Source organism: Hemiscyllium ocellatum, chromosome 10, assembly GCF_020745735.1.
Source record: "Hemiscyllium ocellatum isolate sHemOce1 chromosome 10, sHemOce1.pat.X.cur, whole genome shotgun sequence".
NCBI classification, from domain to species: Eukaryota; Metazoa; Chordata; class Chondrichthyes; order Orectolobiformes; family Hemiscylliidae; genus Hemiscyllium; species Hemiscyllium ocellatum.
The window spans coordinates 3,810,229-3,831,803 of record NC_083410.1 but is presented as its reverse complement, the minus strand read 5'-3'; the positions used below and the strand labels follow the sequence as shown (position 1 = coordinate 3,831,803).

The 21,575-nt window shown below is 42.2% G+C and overlaps 1 protein-coding gene across 1 annotated transcript in view; it reads right to left on the bottom strand.

Annotated features, from left to right (window-relative positions):
- The window catches only part of LOC132819310 (polymeric immunoglobulin receptor-like), a 30,604-nt gene extending 9,541 nt beyond the window's left edge, over window positions 1-21,063 (bottom strand). Inside the window, exons 1-3 of the mRNA XM_060830757.1 lie at window positions 20,810-21,063; window positions 3,405-3,749; window positions 1,286-1,630 (exon numbers count right to left, since the gene is read on the bottom strand). Coding sequence (XP_060686740.1) covers window positions 1,286-1,630; window positions 3,405-3,749; window positions 20,810-21,011 — 892 coding nt within the window. The 5' untranslated portion in view covers window positions 21,012-21,063. The remainder of the gene's footprint in view (window positions 1-1,285; window positions 1,631-3,404; window positions 3,750-20,809) is intronic.
- Between the last annotated feature and the right edge of the window lie 512 nt (window positions 21,064-21,575).

The window sequence follows — 21,575 nt, the reverse complement described above, 5'->3', positions numbered from 1 at the left end:
TGGGGACAGGAGGCAGGGTTGGACAGAGTTGGGGGGGGGGACAGTGTTGGGGGAGGGGTCTCACACATTGAGTGCTGCTGCAGTTCCCTGAATGAGGAGCAGACTTTAAAAACTTCGAGCCCTACAGGAAAGGCATTTAATTGATTAACCGAATAATCGATAATCTGAACAAAATAGTGCCCACCCATCTCATTCGGATAATCGAGGTTCCCTTGTATACTCAAGTAACAGATGAATTTTTTTTTACTATTTTTTACGGTTAAATTTATGGGATTGACTATTACAGAGATATCACATTTGAGGGGCTGAAATTCATGCTGGTCAAAATTCATACCATATCATTGGCAGAAGCAAAATTAAAGTCAAAACAAATAAAACAAAACAAGAATTACAGTAATTCTGAACATCTGGATTGGAGTGTAACGGCTGGTGGACTGGAAGACGCAGAATGGAGTGGTACAGCCAGCAGACTGGAAGCTGGAGTGGAGTGCAATGGGCAGGCACACTGACTCATCAATGTTGATCTGTTAACTGTCCATTTTACATGGAAAATTCCGGATATGTAGACAAAAAGTAAGGGTGACCTTTTCATGAGATCAACTTATACTCAGATATATACAGTGTATCATCATCATCATCATTCCTTCAATGCAGTGGGTCCAGTGTACCAACACCAAAGGGGCCACAACAGCTTAGGAAGGCAGCTCACCATGACCTTCACAAAACATCCAAAATATCACTTGGAGTAGGCCATTCAGTTCATGCACCACCTTTCAAGATAATCATGAGTGATCATCCAACTCAGTCCCTTGTTCCTACATTCTCCCCTTACCCTTTGAACCCTTTAGTCCTCAGAACTATATCTAACTCTTCCTGAAGACATTCAATGTTTTGGCCTCAGCTGCTTCCTGTGGCAGAGAGGACACTTCTTCTCAAGGGTTGTTCACAATGAACAACAAGTACCAGCTAGGCCAGTGATGGCCCCATCCTAAGAATGAATGAAACAAAACCAGACAGAGACAGGAGAATGTTAAATCCAACACTGAGAACAAATGAGATGGTGAAGCAGAAAGACAGACAGAAGAGAAAGAGTTTGAGATTGAGGAACTGGTCCAAGAGAAGAAACAGTTTATTCTATCTGTGAGTAAAAGCTGAGAATTGTTCTATGTTTATATCGAGCTTTCTGCTTGCTCTTTACCAGAGGAATTTAACACATTTTCCTCTCCAATAAATCTATGTGGAAATGGTTACTGTATCAGATTATTCTAAGGTAAACAAGACTCACCTGTTACAGTCAGCTGGGTTCCATTCCCACTGATATCTTCCCACAGTTTACAGTAATAGAACCCAGCATCACTGGGCTGCACGTTTGTGATGGTCAGAATGAAGCTGTTATTCGAGGGGTCTCTGGAAGACTGGAAACGCTCAGTAAATCCTGGGCTCCATTGTGTAATGTTCCTCATGTCATATGTTAAAATCCACTCCTTCTTATTCCCTGTTTGCTGCCGGTCCCAGTGAACATTGGTGTGTGTCACTATGGCATTCCTCATGGTGCACTGTAACCGGGCAGTGTGACCCTTGGTGACATGTTCCAGGACGGAAGACTGGTGAAGGACTGGTACTCCTGCATCTTAAGAGTTAAAGAGAAAGGGCAGATGGTAAGAGTATCAGAGTGAACCAGTGGGGTTAACTATTCAAACTAACCATGAGATTATAGACCATAAGGCCATAGGGTTTAGGAGCAGAATTAGGCCATTCAGCCCATCAGGTCTGCTCTGCCATTCGATCATGGCTGATATGTTTCAATATCATTCTCCTGCTCTCTCCCCATAACTATCGAGCCATTTGCTCTGAAGAACCTGTCTATCCCTGTCTTAAATTTACTCAATGACTTGGCCTCTACTACAGCTCTCAGCAGCAAAGAGTTCCACAGATTTACTACCTTTTGTCTGAAGAAATTCTTCTTTATCTCAGCTGTAATTGATTGTCCCTTCACTGTAAGGCTGTGCCCCAGATCCTATCTCTCCGATAAACATCTTCTCCCTGTCCACTCTATCCAGGCCTCTGAGTATTCTGTGATGAGACAAACTGTATTCGCTGCTCACAATGTGGGCTCCTCTTCATTTAGGAAATGAAAAGCAGACTGGGTGACCACTTCTCAGAACACTTCCATTCTGTCTGAAAAAAAGGCCCTAACCTCCCAGTTGTTTGCGAGTCCAACATACCATTGTGTTCCCTGGCAAACACCTCTGTCTCAGTCTCACTGCAGTGCTCTCGTGAAGCTCAGAGCAAGCTGGAACAACAGCACCTAATTTTCCACTTGGTTACCCTGCAGCCTTCTGGAATTAATATTGAGTTCAATAATTTCAGAGTGTGGGCATCTTTTCCCATCCTTTCCCCCTCCCCCATATACCAGGCTTTATGATTACTCAGGCAGCTACCATACACTACCCATTGTCAACCAATAACTATCCCCTTTAGCAGCTGCTCATTCCCTCAGACTGGCTATAACCCCCTTCTTTGTCTGTCCAACAGCTTTACTCTCACACTGGGCTCTATCTCCATCTGTCATTTACCCTCACCCTCCTCCCCACCCCATTTTCTGGATAAAAACCATCATTTTTCCTCATTGCCATTAGTTCTGTACAAGGGTCACTGGACCCAGCTTATTAATTCTGATTTCTCTCCACAGATGCTGAGATTTTCCAGCAATTTCTGTTTTTATCCTCAGAAATGAAATCAGAAAGTCTCTGAGTGTTATTGTTTGAAAGACAATAAGACGATCCAAAATGCCAGGTGATGAGGAATAGACAGTGATCCATTAGGTGGTCATCCCATCTGAAACTAGAATGAAATTTTATAAACTAACTCATGAAATTCCAATGGCAGCTCATTTGAGGATGAGGAACACACAGTCTAAAATCTTAAAACATTTTTATCAGTCAGGATTATAGAAAGATATTACATTTTACCAGACAGGCTGGTCAATGTCAGGACTTGGGGAATCTCCAACCCCCAACTAAAGCTTCATCTTTAATCCCAATTGCAGCTTTTGAAGAACCGTTTAGCTGGGTCTTAACAGATTGTGTCTGAGCACAACCTAAACCCAGGAATGGCAACCAATGAGTCATTGCAGTTGTTCAAAAAGGCAGCTCAGCATCACCTTCTCAAGGGCAATTAAGGAGAGGCAATAAATGCTGGCCCAGCCAGTGACACCCACATCTCACAAAACAATTAAATAAATTGCTGAACCTGAGCTCAGCTTCCTTACCACAGAGAATCCATCTCTGTGATCACTCTCCAAGAGCTCCTCAATCTTCTTGATCACAAACTGATCTCCCATTCATTCATTCATTGGGTAAGAGGTTATTACTGGAGGAGATTGTCATGTAAAGTTTACTTACTGGTGATATTGAGCTGGCTTCCTGTCCCATAGATTATTCCCCAGACTGAGCAGTAATAGACCCCAGCGTCACTGGGCTGCACGCTTTTGATGGTCAGAATGAAGCTGTTACTAGAGGAGTCTCTGGAAGATTGGAATCGTTTTGTGAATTCTGGGTACTGTTGTGTGGAGCCACTTCTTGGATGTATTAAAACCGGCTTCATTATTTGCTTGCGGGACAGTCTGTACCAGTGAACATTGGTGTCTGTCACTGTGGCGTTCCTCATGGTGCACCGTAACTGGGCAGTGTGATCCTTGATGATATTTTCCAGGCTTGGAGACTGGAGAAGGACTGGACCAGTGTTACCTTTAAAGAAAAAAGTAACAGTATGTTTATTCCCACAAGATTCCCGGTTAGATCTCATGGAATAAAGGGAGAACTCGCCATTTGGATACAGAACTGGCTCAAAGGTCGAAGACAGAGGGTAGTGGTGGTGGGTTGTTTTTCAGACTGGAGGCCTTTGACCAGTAGAGCGCCACAAGGATCGGTGCTGGGTCCTCTACATTTTGTCATTTACATAAATGATTTGGATGCGAGCGTAAGAAGTACAGTTAGTAAGCTTGCAGATGACACCGAAATTGGAGGTGTAGTGGACAGCGAAGAGAGTTACCTCAGATTACAACAGGATCTGGATCAAATGGGCCAGTGGGTTGAGAAGTGGCAGATGGAGTTTAATTCAGATAAATGCAAGATGCTGCATTTTGGGAAAGTAAATCTTAGCAGGACTTATACACTTAATGGTAAGGTCCTAGGGAGTGTTGCTGAACAAAGTAACACTTGAAGTGCAGGTTCATAGCTCCTTGAAAGTGGAGTCACAGGTAGATAGGATAGTGAAGAAGGCATTTGGTATGCTTTCCTTTATTGGTCAGAGTATTGAGTACAGGAGTTGAGAGGTCATGTTGTGGCTGTATAGGACATTGGTTAGGCCACTGTTGGAATATTGCATGCAAATCAGGTCTCCTTCCTATCGAAAAGATGTTGTGAAACTTGAAAGGGTTCAGAAAAGATTTACAAGGATGTTGCCAGGGTTGGAGGATTTGAGCTATAGGGAGAGGCTGAACAGGCTGGGGCTGGATTCCCTGGAGCATCGGAGGCTGAGGGGTGACCTTATAGAGGTTTACAAAATTATGAGGAGCATGGATAGGATAAATAGACAAAGTCTTTTCCCTGGGGTTGGGGAGTCCAGAACTCGAGGGCATAAGTTTAGGGTGAGAGGGGAAAGAGATAAAAGAGACCTCAGGGGCAATTTTTTCATGCAGAGGGTGGTACGTCTATGGAATGAGCTGCCAGAGGAAGTGATGGAGGCTGGTACAATTGCAACAGTTAAGAGGCATTTGGATGGGTATATGAATAGGAAGGGTTTGGAGGGATATGGGCCGGGTGCTGGCAGGTCGGACTAGATTGGGTTGGGATATCTGGTCAGCGTGGAGAGGTTGGACTGAAGGGTCTGTTTCCATGCTGTATATCTCTATGACTCTATGACTCTAAGAGCAGACTCTCTGTACTGTCATATTAAAAGGATCTGACAGGGCGGTAGGAGTTTTCAGTTAAATATAGAGAACATGTTGTTGCCCTGAATGTTTGAGATGCATCTGTGATTGATTCAGATAAAATGATCAATCAATATAAAGAGAAATAGTTAAATAAACAGTGTGTTAAATGAATTTTTCTGAAGTCTCGTCAGAATCTGATCAACATTTTGAATATGCCAATCTTGCTGCAGCAAGATCAAAGCTCAGGTTCATTTCCATCTAGAAAGATAAGGGCAGCAGATAGATGAGTACACAAAACTGGCAAGTTCCCCTCCAAACCACTCATCATCTTGTTTTGGGAATATATCCTTATTTCTTTGTAGTGACTGTAATGAGGTCAGCCAGGAGGACCTCATAGAACACAAGTTCCCTGATTGGGACTGTTAACTTAACAAATCTGAAAACCCAGCAGCTCATCCTAAATTCATGATGCTGTTCCAAATATTTGCAACAATTCTCATAAACTTCTCTTGGAACAAAAGGTAAAATCAAACACAGAGTCTGGCTGGAGAGAAGTCAGAGAGAGGATCAGCATGGAGCTGCTTCATTGGGTCCAGCGGGTTTTACAACTACCTGACTGCTTTCAGTGAATAGATAGACTGCCAAAACCAAACCAAACCAGAGAGAAGCTGTGTATCACACCTCCCCCCTTAAAAAGAAGAAGAATCAATATCAAAGAGGACTTCATTTAAAAACCATTCGTCCTAAATTTAGTACTCTATAACACACATTTGTGGGCGGCACGGTGGCACAGTGGTTAGCACTGCTGCCTCACAGGCCTGAGACCCGGGTTCAATTCCCGACTCAGGCGACAGACTGTGTGGAGTTTGTACATTCTCCCCGTGTCTGTGTGGGTTTCCTCCGGGTGCTCCGGTTTCCTCCCACAATCCAAAGATGTGCGGGTCAGGTGAATTGACCATGCTAAATTGCCCGTAGTGTTAGGTAATGGGGTAAATGTAGGGGTATGGGTGGGTTGCGCTTCGGCGGGTCGGTGTGGACTTGTTGGGCCGAAGGGCCTGTTTCCACACTGTAAGTCTAATCTAATCTAATCTAAATATATGTTACATTAACAATAATCACGCAAACGTGATCTACTACATTGCGTTTGTCTGTTTACTCCTGCCATTGAATGTGTCCGTTTTTCATTCGGCATCAACAGTCATGTTTTTGCTACCTTCCACATGTACAATTTTCAAACTGAATGGCTGTAACAACAAGCTCCATCTAAACAATCTGGAATTTTTGTCCTTAAATTTCTCCACAAACCTCACTGGGTTATGTTCAGTGTATATGCTTGTTTCTGATTTGCTCCTGGTAACATGAACAATGAAATGTTGTAAAGCCAATACCAAGCTCAAAGTCTCCTTCTCAACTGTCAAATATTTCTGCTGATGAATGTTTAATTTCCTGGAGAAATACCCAATAGGTCTTTCTATCTTCTCATCATCTTTCTGCAAAAGCACAGCACTGATACCCACATCACTTGTGTCAATAGCCACCTTGAATGGCTTTGTGTACTTAGGTGTACTAATACTGGGGCAGTGGTTAACCCAGGCTGTCATATGCCTTCTGACAGTTGGCTGTCCACTGAAACTTCTTGTCTTTCTTTAGCAATTCAGTGGGTGGAGCAGCCACACTGCGAAATTTGGTACAAATTTTCAATAAAATCCACTCAATCCTAGGAATCATAGTACTGCTCTTTTTGCCGATAGTGTGGGAAACTCTCCAATTACATTTGTTTTTGCATCCTGTGGGGCTATTTGTCTTTGTCCAATAACATGAACCAGAAGGTGACTTGGACTTTGACAAATTCACTTTTAGCCATGTATCTCACCAAGCCTGCCATCTGAAGTCGATCAAGCAATTCAAAAAAATGTTCCAAATGTTCCTTCCAGGTGTGACTAAAAATCACTAGGTCATCTTTTTATCAGCAGCAGTTGGAGTGGGAGGAGAGACAGTGAGGACCAGAGTCCGACAGGTAGGTACGTTTTAAAAGGTATAAAGGTTTACCTCATGTTTAGGTGGATTACACACTGAGCAGGAGCAGACACGGGACTGCTGGGTAAGTAAGGCTTTATAGTTGGGTGGTTGCTTTACCCAAAACACTACTCGGGTAGTGTCTCTCACCCAACTTCCTCCTCCAATCAAAAAAAAAGTTTGTGTGCGCCAATTGATTAGGTGACTTTTTAAAAGATTTTTCAGTAGTCTTGTGGGAATTTAGAACAGTGGGAATCAAGGTTAGGGCAATTAAATGTTCCTCCTGCAGAATGTGGGAAGTAAAGGTCATCAAGAGTGTCCATGCTGACTGCATCTGTGAGAAGTACACCCAACTCCAGCTCGGCAGAAAATTCATTAAGGAAATGGAGCTGGAGCTGCATCAAATTTGGATCATTTGGGATGGGGAGGGGGTTATTAAGAAGAGTTAGAGGGAGGTAGTCGCACCTCAGGTAAAAGAAGAAGGTAGATGGTTTACCACCAGGGGACAGAATGGGAAACAGCAGGCAGTTCAGAGATCCTTTGTGGCCGTTCCCCTAAACAACAAGTACACCTTTTTAGATACTGTTGAGGAGTGATGACTTAAGAGGGGTAAGCATTGGGGCACAGGTCTCTGGCACAGAGTCTGTCCCTGTTGCTCAGAAGGGAAGGGGAAAGAGGTGTAGAGAATTAATTACTGGGGACTCCACAGTGAGGGGGATAGGTAGGAGGTTCTGTGGGAAGAAAGAGACTAATGTTTGGTGTGTTGCCTCCTTGGTGCCAGGGTTTATGATGTCCCTGATCCTTATGGGGGAGGGGGAGCAGCCCCAAGTCGTGGTCCACATAGGCACCAATGACATAGGTAGGATGAAAGATAGGGATTTAAAGCAGAAATTCAGGGAGCTAAGGTGGAAGCTTAGAGCTAGAACAAACAGAGTTGTTGTCTCTGTTTTTTTTTGCCTGTGCCACATACTAGCAAGGTGAGGAATAGGAAGAGAGAGGAGTTGAACACGTGGCTATAGGGAAGGTGCAGGTGGGAGAGTTTTGGTTTTTTGGATAACTGGGTCTTTTTCTGGCTGAGTTGGGACCTCCTCAAACAGGACAGTCTTCACCTGGACCAGAGGGGTACCAATATCCTGGGGGCAAAATTTGCTAATGCACTCAGGGTGTGTTTAAACACATTTTAGCAGGATGATGAGAACCTAAATTGGTGTTCAAGCATAGTGGAGGATGAGAGATGAAGTGAGAACTAAGATTTCAAGATCACAATAAGGCACTGGCAGGCAAAAAGTTGGTTTGAAGTGGGTCTACTTCAACGCCAGGAGCATCTGGAATAAGATGGTAAACATGCAGCATGGGTCGGTACCTGGGATTTTGATGTTATGGTCATTTCACAGACACGGATAGAACAGGGACAGGAATGGTTTTTGCAGGTTACAGCATTTAGATGTTTCATTAAGAACAGAGAAAATGGTTAAAAATGGTGTGGCACTGTTCATCAAGACAGTATTACAGTTGCAGAAAGAATGCTTGAGGACTTCTCTACTAAGAGACAGGAAAGGAGAGTTACCCTGTTGGGAGTTTTCTCTAGGTCTCCAAATAGTTCCAGAGATGTAGAGGAGAGCAAAGATGACCCTCGGTAGGAGCAAGAGTGACAGGATAGTTGTTATCGGGGACCCTAACTTTCCAAATACTGACTGAGATTACTATTGTTCAAGTACATTAGTTGGGTCAGTTTTTGTCCAATCTGTGCAGGAGGGTTTCCTGATACAATATATCAACAGGCCAACAAGGGGCGTGGCTGTATTAGATTAGGAACTGGATAATGAAACTGGCCAGGTGTTGGATTTGGAGGTAGGTGATCAATTTGGTGATAGTGACCACAATTTGGTTGTGTTTACCTGAGTGATGGAAAGGGGAGTATATACCACAGGGCAAGAGTTATAGCTGGGAGAAAGGCATTTATGATGCAATTAGACAAAATTTTGGATGCATAGCAAGGGGAAGAAAAATACAGGGGTTGGGCACAATTGAAATGTGGACCTTATTCAAGGACCAGTGACTGCAGGTCCTTGAGAAGTATGTACCTGTCAGGCAGGGAAGGAGTTGTCGAGTGTGGGAGTCATGATTTACTGAGGAAGTTGAATCTCTTGTCAAGCCAAAGAAGAAGGCTTATGTTAGGATGAGATATGATGGCTCAGTTCGGGGACTTGAAAATTACACATTAGCCAGAAAGGACCTACAAAAGAGCTAAGAAGAGCCAGGAGGGGACATGAGAAGTCATTGGCGGATAGAATCAAGGAAAACCTGAAGTCTTTCTACGGGTATATCAGGAATAAAAGAATGATAAGAGTAAGATTCAGGTCAATCAAGCATGGTATTGGGAAGTTGTGCATAGAGTCAGATGAGATGAGGGAAACACTAACTTAGTACATTTCATCTGTATTCAAATTAGGAAAAGACAATATTGTTGAGGAAAGTACTGAGATACAGGCTACAAGATGAGATGGGAGTGAGATGCATAAGGAGGATATGTTAGCAATTCTGGAAATTGTAAAAATAAATACATTTCCTGGGCCAGAGAGGATTTATCCTAGATTCTCTGGGAAGCCAGGGAGGAGATTGCCAAACTTTTAGCTTTGATCTTTATAGAATCATTGGCTACAGGAATCGTGGTAGAAGATTGGAGGATGGCAAATGTTCCCTTGATCAAGAAGGGGAGTAGAGACAACCATGTAAATGATAGACCAGTGAGCCTTACTTCAGTTGGGGGAAAATGTTGGAAAGAGTTATAAGTGATAAGATTTATAATCAAGTAGAGATGAATAAGGTGATTCGGGATAGTCAACATGGTTTTGTGAAGGGTAGGTCATGCCTCACAAACCTTATTGAGTTCGTTGAGAAGCTGACCAAACAGATGGATGTGGGAAAAGTAGTTGATGTGGTGTATATGGATTTTAGTAAGGTATTTGGTAAGGTTCCCACGGTTTGCTGTTGCACAAATGTGAAGGTATGGGACTGAGGGTGATTTAGCTATTTAGATCAGAAATTGGCGAACTGAAAGAAGACAGAGAATGGTGGGCGACGGGAAATATTCATCCTGGAATTCAGTAACTAGTGTAGTACATCAAGGGCCCATTTTGGATCTGTGGTTTGTCATTTATATAAATAATCTTGATGAGGGCATAAAAGGATGGGTTAGTAAAATTTGCAGGTAACACGAAGGCGAGTAGAGTTGTGAATAGTGATGAAGGATGTTATGGGTTACAGAGAGACACAGATCAGCTTACATAGATGATCTGTAAAGCTGGACTGTGAAGTAGTAAATGGAGTTTAACATGGAAACATGTAAAGTGATTCACTTTGGAAGGAGTATCAAGAATGCACAGTACAGGGTGAATGGTAAGATGCTCAGTCATGTAGGTGAGCAGAGTCCTCAGTCTAAAAGTACATATATCATTGAAAGTTGCCAACCAGATTGATAGGGTTTTTAAGAAGGCATACTAGCTTTTATTGGTAGAAGAATTGAGTTTCAGAACAATGAGATCATGCTGCAACTGAACAAAACTCTGTTGCAGCCACATTTGGAATGTTGTCTACCGTTCTGGTCACTGCATTATAGGAAGGACGTGAAAGCTTTGGAAAGGGTTAAGAGGAGATTGACTAGGACGTCGCCTGGTATGGAGGGAATGTCTGACATAGAAAGGCTGACAGACTTGAAACTGATTTTGTTAGAGAGGAAAAGGTTGATAGGTGATTTAATTGAAACATGTAAAATAATCAGAGGGTTAGTTAGGTTGGACAGTGAGAGCCTTTTTCCTCAGATGGTGATGGCGATCACAAATTGAGGGGTGACAGGGGACAGATGTCAGAGGTAGGTTCATAACTCAGAGAGTGAGAGGGGCATGGAACACATCAACTTTAAGGGCATTTAAATGGTCGTTGAGTAGGCAAATGGATGAGAATGGAACTGTGTAGTTTAGATGCACTTCAGATTGGTTCCACAGGTCGATGCAACATCAAGGGTTGAAGGCCCGGTATTGTGCTGTAATGTTCAATGTTCCATGTTCTGTCTGCATATATATGACACAATTAGGTAATCTGGTAATGGTTAATCTCTGAAATGTGACTGGCACATTTTTCATACCAAGTGGCATGACTACAAACAGATACAGTCTATTTGGTGCTATGAAAGCCAAAATTGCCTTTGCTCTTTCTGACAAAAGTACTTGCCCGTAACCCCTGAGTAAGACCAACTGAGAAATATAAGTTGCTTGTCACACCTTCTCAACACAGTCTTCCAAAGGTGGAATCAGATAGGCATCAGTCTTTGTAACTGCATTGACCTTGCAATAGTCCGCTCATATCTATTGGGTACCATCTGGGTTTGCCACCATTACTGTGGGTGAGCTCAAGTCACTGTAACCCACTTTGATTATGTCATTCTTGGAGCAAGCATCCAATCTCCTTTTCAACCTGTGCCAACTTTAGAGGGTTAGGCCAACAAGGATGTTGCTTAATTGGAACAGCATCTCCTATGTCTACATCATGCATAATTGGAGAAACTGAGGACCGCAGATGCTCAAAATCAGAGTCAAGAGTGTGGTGCTGGAAAAACACAGCAGGTCAGGCAGCATCTGAGGAGCAGGAGAATTGATGTTTCAGGCATAAGCCTTTCATCAGGAATGAGGCTTGTGGGCTGGGAATGCTGACAGATAAATGGAGAGGGGTGGGGCTATGGGGACAGGTTAGCTGAGAATGTGATAGGTAGATCATGCATAATTAGGTTCGTACTTCCCAGCTTATTTTCACATATCGCCCTATTTGATAGTCATTTCTCTTTCAGGTCATTTCAATTTTTCTTTGGAAAGTAATTCAATTTTATCCCAATTTTTGACAACTTTCTTATTGTCTAATTTATTTTGAGGAATGTCCAGTTAAGAAGCCACTGAACTTGGTTATTCGCACTGTGTTGTATCCAATAACACATTCTCCTCTTGCTTTCTTACCCTGTCAAAGTACCTTTTGAGCATATTTGCATGACACACTCTGTGAGATTTCTTTCAGTTTGGAGTCCTCATCAAATAGTTCAGTCATTCAATTTCCTTTTCACTTGATAAGATCGACCAAAGCTTGCTTTTAAAGGTTCAGCTAAGATGAAAGGTTACACTAAAACCTTATTTCCATCAGCAAAATTGCACGTTTTTGAACTTTAATTGTCTGCTTTATGTTTCATTGTATGTTGTGATACTTTTAAATACTATCTCACCAACTTTCCCACTCTCTTTCATCATTGTCAAAAAATTGTCACATTGTCCAAATATGTGGTCTCTGAATTATAAATTAACAATTTCTCCTTAATCAATTTTAGTGGACCATTCACTTCATGCCCAAAAACTAATTCAAATCATCTGAATTTGGTTGATTTGTTTAAAGCATCTCTTATTGCAAAAAGTACAAATGGAATTCCCATATCCCAATCATCTGGATAGTCTTGACTATAAGTCATCAACATGGTCTTTAATGTCTGATGTCACCTTTTCAGCACTCCCTGTGACTCTGGATGGTACACAATAGATTTGAATTGTTTTAGTCTTAAGCTGTCCATAACTTCCTTGAATAAGTTAAATACGAAGTTTGATCCTTGATCTGATTGTATCTCTGTGGGAAGTCCGTAACTATTGAAAAATGTGAGTAATTCCTCTGCAATGCTTTTAGCTGTGATGCTGTGAAATAGAACGGCCTCTGGAAATTGAGAGGATGCACCCATTATTGTTAACAAATACTGATTCCCACTTTTTGTTTTAAGTAGTGGTCCTATGCAATCAATTATGACTCTTGGAAAAGTTTCCTCAAATGCAGGATTAGGTAATAAAGGTGAGGGTTTTGTTATTGTATGTGGTTTTCCAAATACCAGACATATATGACAGATTTGGCAAAATTCAACTGCAGTCTTGTGCAGTCCAGGCCGGGAAAAATGTTTTGTATTTTAACTTGACTTTTTCTCACTCCTAAATGATCCCCTAGTGGTAACTCATGTGCCTTTTGCAACACCTCCATTCTATAACTCACTAGAAAACGACTTGATGAACTTCTGCCCATTTCTCCTCTGTCTGAATATGTGATGGTTTCTACTGGAGTTTAATTCAGATAAATGTGAGGTGTTGCATTTTGGGAAAGCAAATCTTAGCAAGACTTATACACTTAATGGTAAGGTCCTAGGGAGTATTGCTGAACAAAAAGACCTTGGAGTGCAGGTGCACATTTTCTTGAAAGTGGAGTCGCAGGTAGATAGGATAGTGAAGAAGGTTTTTGGTATGCTTTCCTTTGTTGGTCAGAGTATTGAGTACAGGACTTGGGAGGTCATGTTGCGGCTGTACAGGACATTGGTTAGGCCACTGTTGGAATATTGCGTGCAATTCTGGTCTCCTTCATATCAGAAAGATGGTGTGAAACTTGAAAAGGTTCAGAAAAGATTTACAAAGATGCTGTCAGGGTTAGAGGATTTGAGCTATAGGTAGAGGCTGAACAGGCTGGGGCTGGTTTCCATGCAGCGTCGGAGGCTGGGAGGTGACCTTATCGCGGTTTACAAAATTATGAGGGGCATGGATAGGGTAAATAGACAAAGTCTTTTCCCTGAGGTCAGGGAGTCCAGAACTAGAGGGCATAGGTTTAGGGTGAGAGGGGAAAGATATAAAAGAGACCTAAGGGGCAGCTTTTTCACACTGAGGGTAGTATGGGTATGGAATGAGCTGCCAGAGGAAGTGGTGGAGGCTGGTACAATTGCAACATTTAAGAGGCATTTGGAAGGGTATATGAATAGGAAGGGTTTGGAGGGATATGGGCTGGGTGCTGGCAGGTGGGACTAGATTGGGTTGGGTTATCTGGTCGGCATGGACAGGTTGGACCGAAGGGTCTGTTTCCATGCTGTACATCTCTATGACTCTATTAAGACTTCATTTTTAAAGTCATAACATTCAAGGATACATTCACATTCTTTTTCTGTTTATGCCTTTTGATGCTGTAAATTTTCATTTTTCTGCTGTAACTCAGTTAATTTTCCTGAGCTAAAGATGTCTGCATTATCATCTATCTGCCTCTCAGTTTGTGTAAACCAGCTGAACAAACAGGTTCTCTGCTAATTCCACTTGGACTTTCTTCTCTGCAATCTTTGCTCTCAACTGGTGACTTTGTGGCCTCATTTCCATACATTAGGAAAAATCCCAGGATATGTGGCCTGCAATAATTCTACTGCGTATTTTTCCAGTGTCTGTCCAATCATTGGAGGTAGCACTCTGATCTGTGAGCCAGCTATATCGTGAGCAAGGACAAATTGTATTCCTAGAGCTCAGAGTTTGTCCAGTTTTCCTACCATGACTTTTCTATTCTTCACTGGACATTCTGAGCTCACTTTACATAATTGAGCTCTTCTTGTCTCACCTTGAATTCCTGGTACTAGCACCTTTTCTGGCAATAGTCTTTCAGAAGGCATGGATGGGTTGGACCGAAGAGTCTGTTTCCATGCTGTACATCTCTATGACTCTATCTACTCATCTTTCAACATCACAGATTGAGAGGATCCTCCATCTATTAATATTGTAACCTCTTTGCCTGCTATCCCTAGCCTATGTGGGTAAACTTTACCTTCGCAGCTATATGTTTCAAGAAGATCTGGTACTTCCTCCTTAACCAACCTCTGACCAGCTTGTACATTCTGATGCAGCTAACTAGCCTCCATTGTGCTTTCTGTTACCACTCCAAAAAAAGTCACTGGCTTATCCTGTTTTTAGATATCTGGCTTCCCAGTGCTTTTCCTCACCCACCAACACTGTGATTTCATGTGGCCTACTTTATTGCGGTGAAAACCCTGAAGCTTTTTAATTTCTCTTTCCCCTTCAAGGATTTCCTTTTTAACCTGTGGCAAGTTATCCTTATGATCATCACTGAGATCTACCTTTCCCTTCCCACGTGAGGATTTCTCTTTTCCCCTATTTCTATCCCCCATGGATTGAAATTGATTTTGGAAGCCAAACTTTGATTTATAAACCAACTTATAATCAGCAGCCATTTCAGCTGTTATCTTGCCATTTTAACTCTCCGCTCTTCCACATGAATTCTCATAACCTCAGAAAGTAAATTTAAAAAATTTTTAAACTCCTCCAAAATAGTTGTCTCTCGAAGAGAGTCACAGACTTCCTCAGTTTTTAATGCCCTTACCCACCTCTCAAAATTACTTTGTTTGTATGTTCCCTCCTTACATTCCTGAAATATTGCCTGTCGGCCTCTGGCACAATCACATCTGCACCTAAGATGGCTTTCTTCACCTCCTCTTATGCCCCAGATAGCTCCTCTGATAGCGATGTGAATACCTGACTAGCTCTACCTGCAAGTTTTGTTTGGATTAACAAAACCCACATAATCACTGGACATCGCATTTGTTCAGCTACCCTTTCAAATGAGTTGAAAAAGGCTTCCACATCTTTCTCATCAAATTTGGGCAATGCTTGAATATATTTAAATATTTCTCAACAGGCCTTTGGTTACCATGGTTTTGCTCATCCTCACTCTCTTCCTCACTCAGCTTACCTTCAGCTCCATCCTTTCAAATTGACTTCCCTGTCGAAGTGCAAATTTCTGAAGTTCAAACTTCCTCTCTTTCTTCTTTCTCTCTCTCCTTTTCTTTCTCTTCTCTTTCTCTTTCTCTTGCTCTTCCCTCTCTCTTTTTCTCTCTTCTCTTTTTGCTTTTGTTTAATCATGTGATCCATTCTTTTCCTTATTGTTCTGCTGAAGTGATTTCTTCTTTTTACCTTTCCACTGCTTTTCATCGGAATTCAAACGGTTTCATTTTCAATTAAATTTTAACCATCCCGAAAGATTCATATGGCGTTTCTAGCAAATGTAAATGCTGGGTTTTTTGCTGTAATTATCTCCCCTTTCTTCAGGAACGGAGGCAGCTCCAACCCCATTCTATTGAGGCAAAAGTGAGGACTGCAGATTCTAGAAATCAGAGTTCAGATCAGAGTGGTGCTGGGAAAGCACAGCAGGTCAGGCAGCATCTGAGGAGCAGAAAAATCGATATTTCGGGCAAAAGCCCTTCATCAGGAAAGGGCTGCTCCTGGGATGCTGCCGAACCTGCTGCACTTTTTCAGCACTACTCTGATCTAAACTCCATCCGTTAAAGTTGAATTTCCAGGCTAAGTGCCAATTTCTGACTATCAAGCTCCCTCTCTTTCTTCTTTTCCTCTCTCTCCATTTCTATCTATTCTCTTTCTCTCACTCTTTCTTGCTCTTCTGTCACTCTTTCTCTCTCTTTTTCTCTCTCATTTCTCTCTCCTCTTTTTCCTTTTGTTCAATAATGTGATCCATTCTTTTTCTTATTGTTCTGCTAAACTGATTTATTCTTTTTACCTTTCCTCTGCATTTTTTCAGAATTCAAACTGTTTCATTTTCAATTAAATTTTAACCATCCCTAAAGATTCTGATAGCATTTCCAGCAAATGTAAATGCTGAGCTATTGGTGTTACTATCTCTCCTTTCCTCATGGAAGGAGACAGCTCCAACCCCAGCTTATCTGCTAATTCCAGCAGCCTGGCCTTAACTACATTTTGTAAAACTCCCAACCTCACTTCTTCCATCCCCAGCAACCTCTTGGTGACCTACAGAGCCATTGCTATTCCAAGCACTGTTTAAATCAACTGAATTCAATACCTGGAACAAAAGTCACTAACACCTACCACTCACTGCCTTCGAATCCCAAATCATAACAAAAGAATAAATCTTGCCAAGATCCCCTGATCTCCTATGGACAAGGCCTGACCTCCTCAAAATATTTCAAGAAAGTGGGCCAGACTCTAACCTTGCTCGTTGTTCTAAGCAGGTGTGACATGGATATTCCAGGAGGGATGCAGTTGGTCAAGCCCAAGTAGTTACAAACAAATCAGAATTTATTTACAAGATTACCAAATAGAAACGTAACAGACAGCAGAATATAGAATAACTTAATCGATCTGACAATGCAATAGATTATCCCAACATAATGATACTGTTCCAAATATTCGCAACAATCCCCATAAACACCTCTTGGCACAAAAGATAAAATTAAACACAGTGTCTTACAGGAGAGAAGTCAGAGGCAGTATCAGCATGGACCTGCTTCTTTGGGTCCAGCAGGTTTTACAACTGCCTGACTGCTTTCCGCGATTAGCCGGACTGCCAAAAACAAATCAAACCAGAGAAAGCTGAGCTGGGAGAACTGGCCACTCCCTTTTCATTGTACCAGAGTTTGTGTTTTAAAACGTAAAAGACTTTTTCCTGAGGCAGTAACTGTTAGCTGTAATCAAACTGTGCCTAAAACCCATCTAACCCAGACCTTTCGGAGTCTGCGTCCTTACGCTGTCTGTGAGAAAAAGATCCAAGGACATCAAAACCTTGTTGAAGGAGCAGCATCATCACATGATCACTCTGAGAGCTGTCTCTGAGGGAGATGGATCAGTGTCAAGGATTCTGTACATGTAAATAAAGGGTGGCTTGGTGATGCGATACTGACTTCTGTGGAGTTACTTCATCCATTCTGGTCACTGGGTCAAAATCCTGGAATTCCCTCCCGACAGCACATGGACTGCAGCAATTCAAGAAGGCAGCTCACCACCAGTAATAGCAACAATAATATTCACAATAATAATGGTGATAATAGTGATAACTGCAAATGTGTTGCTGGTCAAAGCACAGCAGGTTAGGCAGCATCTCAGGAATAGAGAATTCGACGTTTCGAGCATAAGCCCTTCATCAGGAATAAGAGAGAGAGAGCCAAGCAGGCTGAGATAAAAGGTAGGGAGGAGGGACTAGGGGGAGGGGCGATGGAGGTGGGATGGGTGGAAGGAGGTCAAGGTGAGGGTGATAGGCCGGAGTGGGGTGGGGGCGGAGAGGTCAGGAAGAGGATTGCAGGTTAGGAGGGCGGTGCTGAGTTGAGGGAACCCTCCAACCTGCAATCCTCTTCCTGACCTCTCCGCCCCCACCCCACTCCGGCCTATCACCCTCACCTTGACCTCCTTCCACCCATCCCACCTCCATCGCCCCTCCCCCTAGTCCCTCCTCCCTACCTTTTATCTCAGCCTGCTTGGCTCTCTCTCTCTTATTCCTGATGAAGGGCTTATGCTCGAAACGTCGAATTCTCTATTCCTGAGATGCTGCCTAACCTGCTGTGCTTTGACCAGCAACACATTTGCAGCTGTGATCTCCAGCATCTGCAGACCTCATTTTTTACTCGAAGATAATAGTGATAATCCTGGTGGTAGTGATGATGATGATGATGATATTAACAGAACATTTAGAAATGTCTCTTATGATCCAACATAGTCAGCAGGATAAACAATGCTGGACAAATTGATTGGGATGCTTTGATGAGATGAGAAACAGGATAGATAATGGGGATCCAGTCGATAATGCACTTGAACTTACAAAATGCTTTATAGAATCCCTTCAGTGTGGAAACAGGCCCTCCAATGCAACATGTCCATGTTGAACCTCCAAAGAGTAACCCACCCAGACCCATTCCCTTATCTGAAAATTCATCACTGACTAATATATCTAACCTACACAACCCTGAACACTCTAGACAATTTAACATAGCCAATTCACCGAACATGCCCATCTTTGAATTGTTGGAGGAAGCCAGAGCACCTGGAGGAAACCAACACAAATACGGGGAAAATGTGTAAACTCCATGCAGACAGTGGCTCAAGGTTGGAATCGAATCTGGGTCCCTGGTGCTGTGAGGCAGCAGTGCAAACCACTGATCTACCATGTTATCCTTCACCACTTTAATAAGGTACCACACATAAAGCTACTTAATACGAAGAGGGTCTTTAATGCTACAGGGAGTAAAGTCAGAGGATTTACTGACTAAACAATGGCACAGAGTTGGGATAAATGTGGTATTTCCAGGTTGGCAATTTTCAAATTAAATGATTTATACTGAGGTTCCCTATTTCATAACAATTCAAAATATCAACTTTCATCAGAAGAAAATGTTTTATCTAATTTGCCCCTACCAGGACTCTGTGAATTCAAAAAACCAGACTTTCCGAGCAATATGTGCCTCTTTGAACTGAAAAACAATCCAATTCATTCAACTTGTAAACACCATAATGGTTTCAATGTTTATTTTATCTGCTCATAAAATCTGTCCCAAAGCAAACAATTTCCCATTCACACTCCAAGAACTGTTTCTGTCAGATTGATTTCTTCTTAAAACAAATTATCCCTCCCACCATATTGTGATTGTAATCTTTCAATCCTCTCATACACACAAAGTCCACAATCTACATATCACTAGTTCAGAATCCAAACTCCATGCAAAATTATCTTAAAATTATCTTAAAACATCAGTGTTTTGACCCGATGGGTGGAGTGCAGTAGTATTCAAGCCCGAGTTAACCACAAGCCATACAAAATCTATCACGAATCATCACTGCAGCCAATTTGTCTATTTTCTGTCCTCCAATCCAAAGTAAACAAAAATCAGGTTGATTAATTACCTCAAACACGACATTTAATATCAGCAAGAGAGATTCCTGAAACAAGCAGAAAACGTGATCAACAACTGCATTTCTATTTAAGATCAAACTATATCCCATTAATCTCAAATATACATTCATTCACAGACAGCGTAACCTGGTTCTGCAGAAATAGTTCATGCTGTTTGTTGAAAAAAAAGCTTGAAAGAAAGACCATCCCAGTGCAACAAGAAGTCAGAATGTGCTGATATCTCATAATTTCTTCAGTTTCATGTGAACTGTGCAAAATCAGTACTTTATTTTTACTACAGAACTTTACAAAATGGTTCCTGAACATTTCATGACTTTTTTTTTCAATGAGCTCTGTCTGCTCCTGCAAACCTGTTAGAATTGATCTTTTCAATAAAATTGTCTCCACTGCTCTCATTTCTCCATCCAATCTGAATGTCCTCACATCTCTCTGCATTACATCTGATCTACTATTGGCTGCCCACTCTTCCCCAATAGAAGAAGTAAAAGAGAAAGCCCCAGGACCAACCTGAACCAGAATGGGGACTGAAACCAGACTCTCAGCAACATTCAACACAAAGCTCCAGTTACTTTTGTTGGGAACTGCCAGAATATTATGATTACTCTTCCCCAGTCAAATGGCTCAGATGGCTGAAGTATAATGTAGGTAGAATAATATCAACATCTCAGCTTCAATCCTAGTGTCAGTTGTGGGAGTTCATGGAGAGTGAGTGTCTTCCCTTTCCCTGTGCTTGATATGGAATGGTTCCCTTTAACCTGGATCAAACCAGTTGTCCCTCCAATGGAGAGAGATGTGTGTGTCACTTTGTGCTTTATGTTTCATTCCCAATCCCTGGGAGATTCCCCTGCAGATGTGGCACCTCACAGAGCAATCTCCCTGATTCAGCACATCCAGATCGATGACACTGACACTCTTGTAAGTTGAATGGAATTAATATCCATTCCTGAAGAAGGTCTTATGCCCGAAACATTGAACCTCCTGTTCCTTGGATGCTGCTTGACCTGCTGCGCTTTTCCAGCAACACATTTTCAGCTCTGATCTCCAGCATCTGCAGATCTCACTTTCTCCTGGAATTAATATCACTCAATCTCCAGGTTAAAGCTCCACATTTCCCACAACACCTCCTCCCATCATTACAAAAGTATCCCCTTTCTCCCTACCCCCAACAACATTGAACCTGAGCTCAGCTTCCTCCCCACAGTGAATCTGTCCCCGAGATCACCTCCTCAATCTTCTTGATCAAAAACTGATCTCCAATTCATTCATTGGCAAGACGTTATAGTTGGAGGTGATTGTCATGTAAAGACTACTTACTGTCTACAATGAGTTGGCTTCCACTTCCATAGATCCATCCCTGGACTGAGCAGTAATAGACCCCAGTGTCATTGGGCTGCACGTCTGTGATGTTCAGAATGAAGCTGTTACTGGAGAAGTCTCTGAAAGGCTGGAATCGCTCAGTGAATTGTGGGTTCCATTGTGTGGATGCATTTCCTGAATGTGTTAAAACCGACTCCATAATTTGCTCTGGGGATAGTCGGTACCAGTGAACATCGGTGTGTGTCACTGTGGTGTTCCTCATGGTGCACTGCAACTGGGCAGTCTGACCCTCGGTGACACGACCCAGGTTCGGAGACTGGAGAAGAACAGAACCTTTAAAGATAAAGATAACAAAGCGCTTATTCCCACAAGAACAGATTTTCTGTACTGCCATATTGAAAAGATTTGAAAGGGTGTTAAGAGTTTTCAGTGAAATAGAGAGAACATATTGTTATATTAATCCATGGAGCTGCATTTGTGACTGATTCATATCAAATAAAATATGCCAACATAAACAGAAATAATTAAATAAACAGAGTATGAAATAATATTTCTTAATTCTGTTGAAAATCTCATTGACATTTTGGACACGTCAATGTCTTCTGCAGCACGATCAAAACCCACATTCACTTCCACCTGGAAGGGCAAGGGCAGCAGATACATGGGAACTCCACCCCCTACAAGATCCCCTCCAAGTCACTCACCATTCTGACTTGAAAATATATCACTGTTCATTCAGTGCTGCTGGGTCAAAATGCTGGAA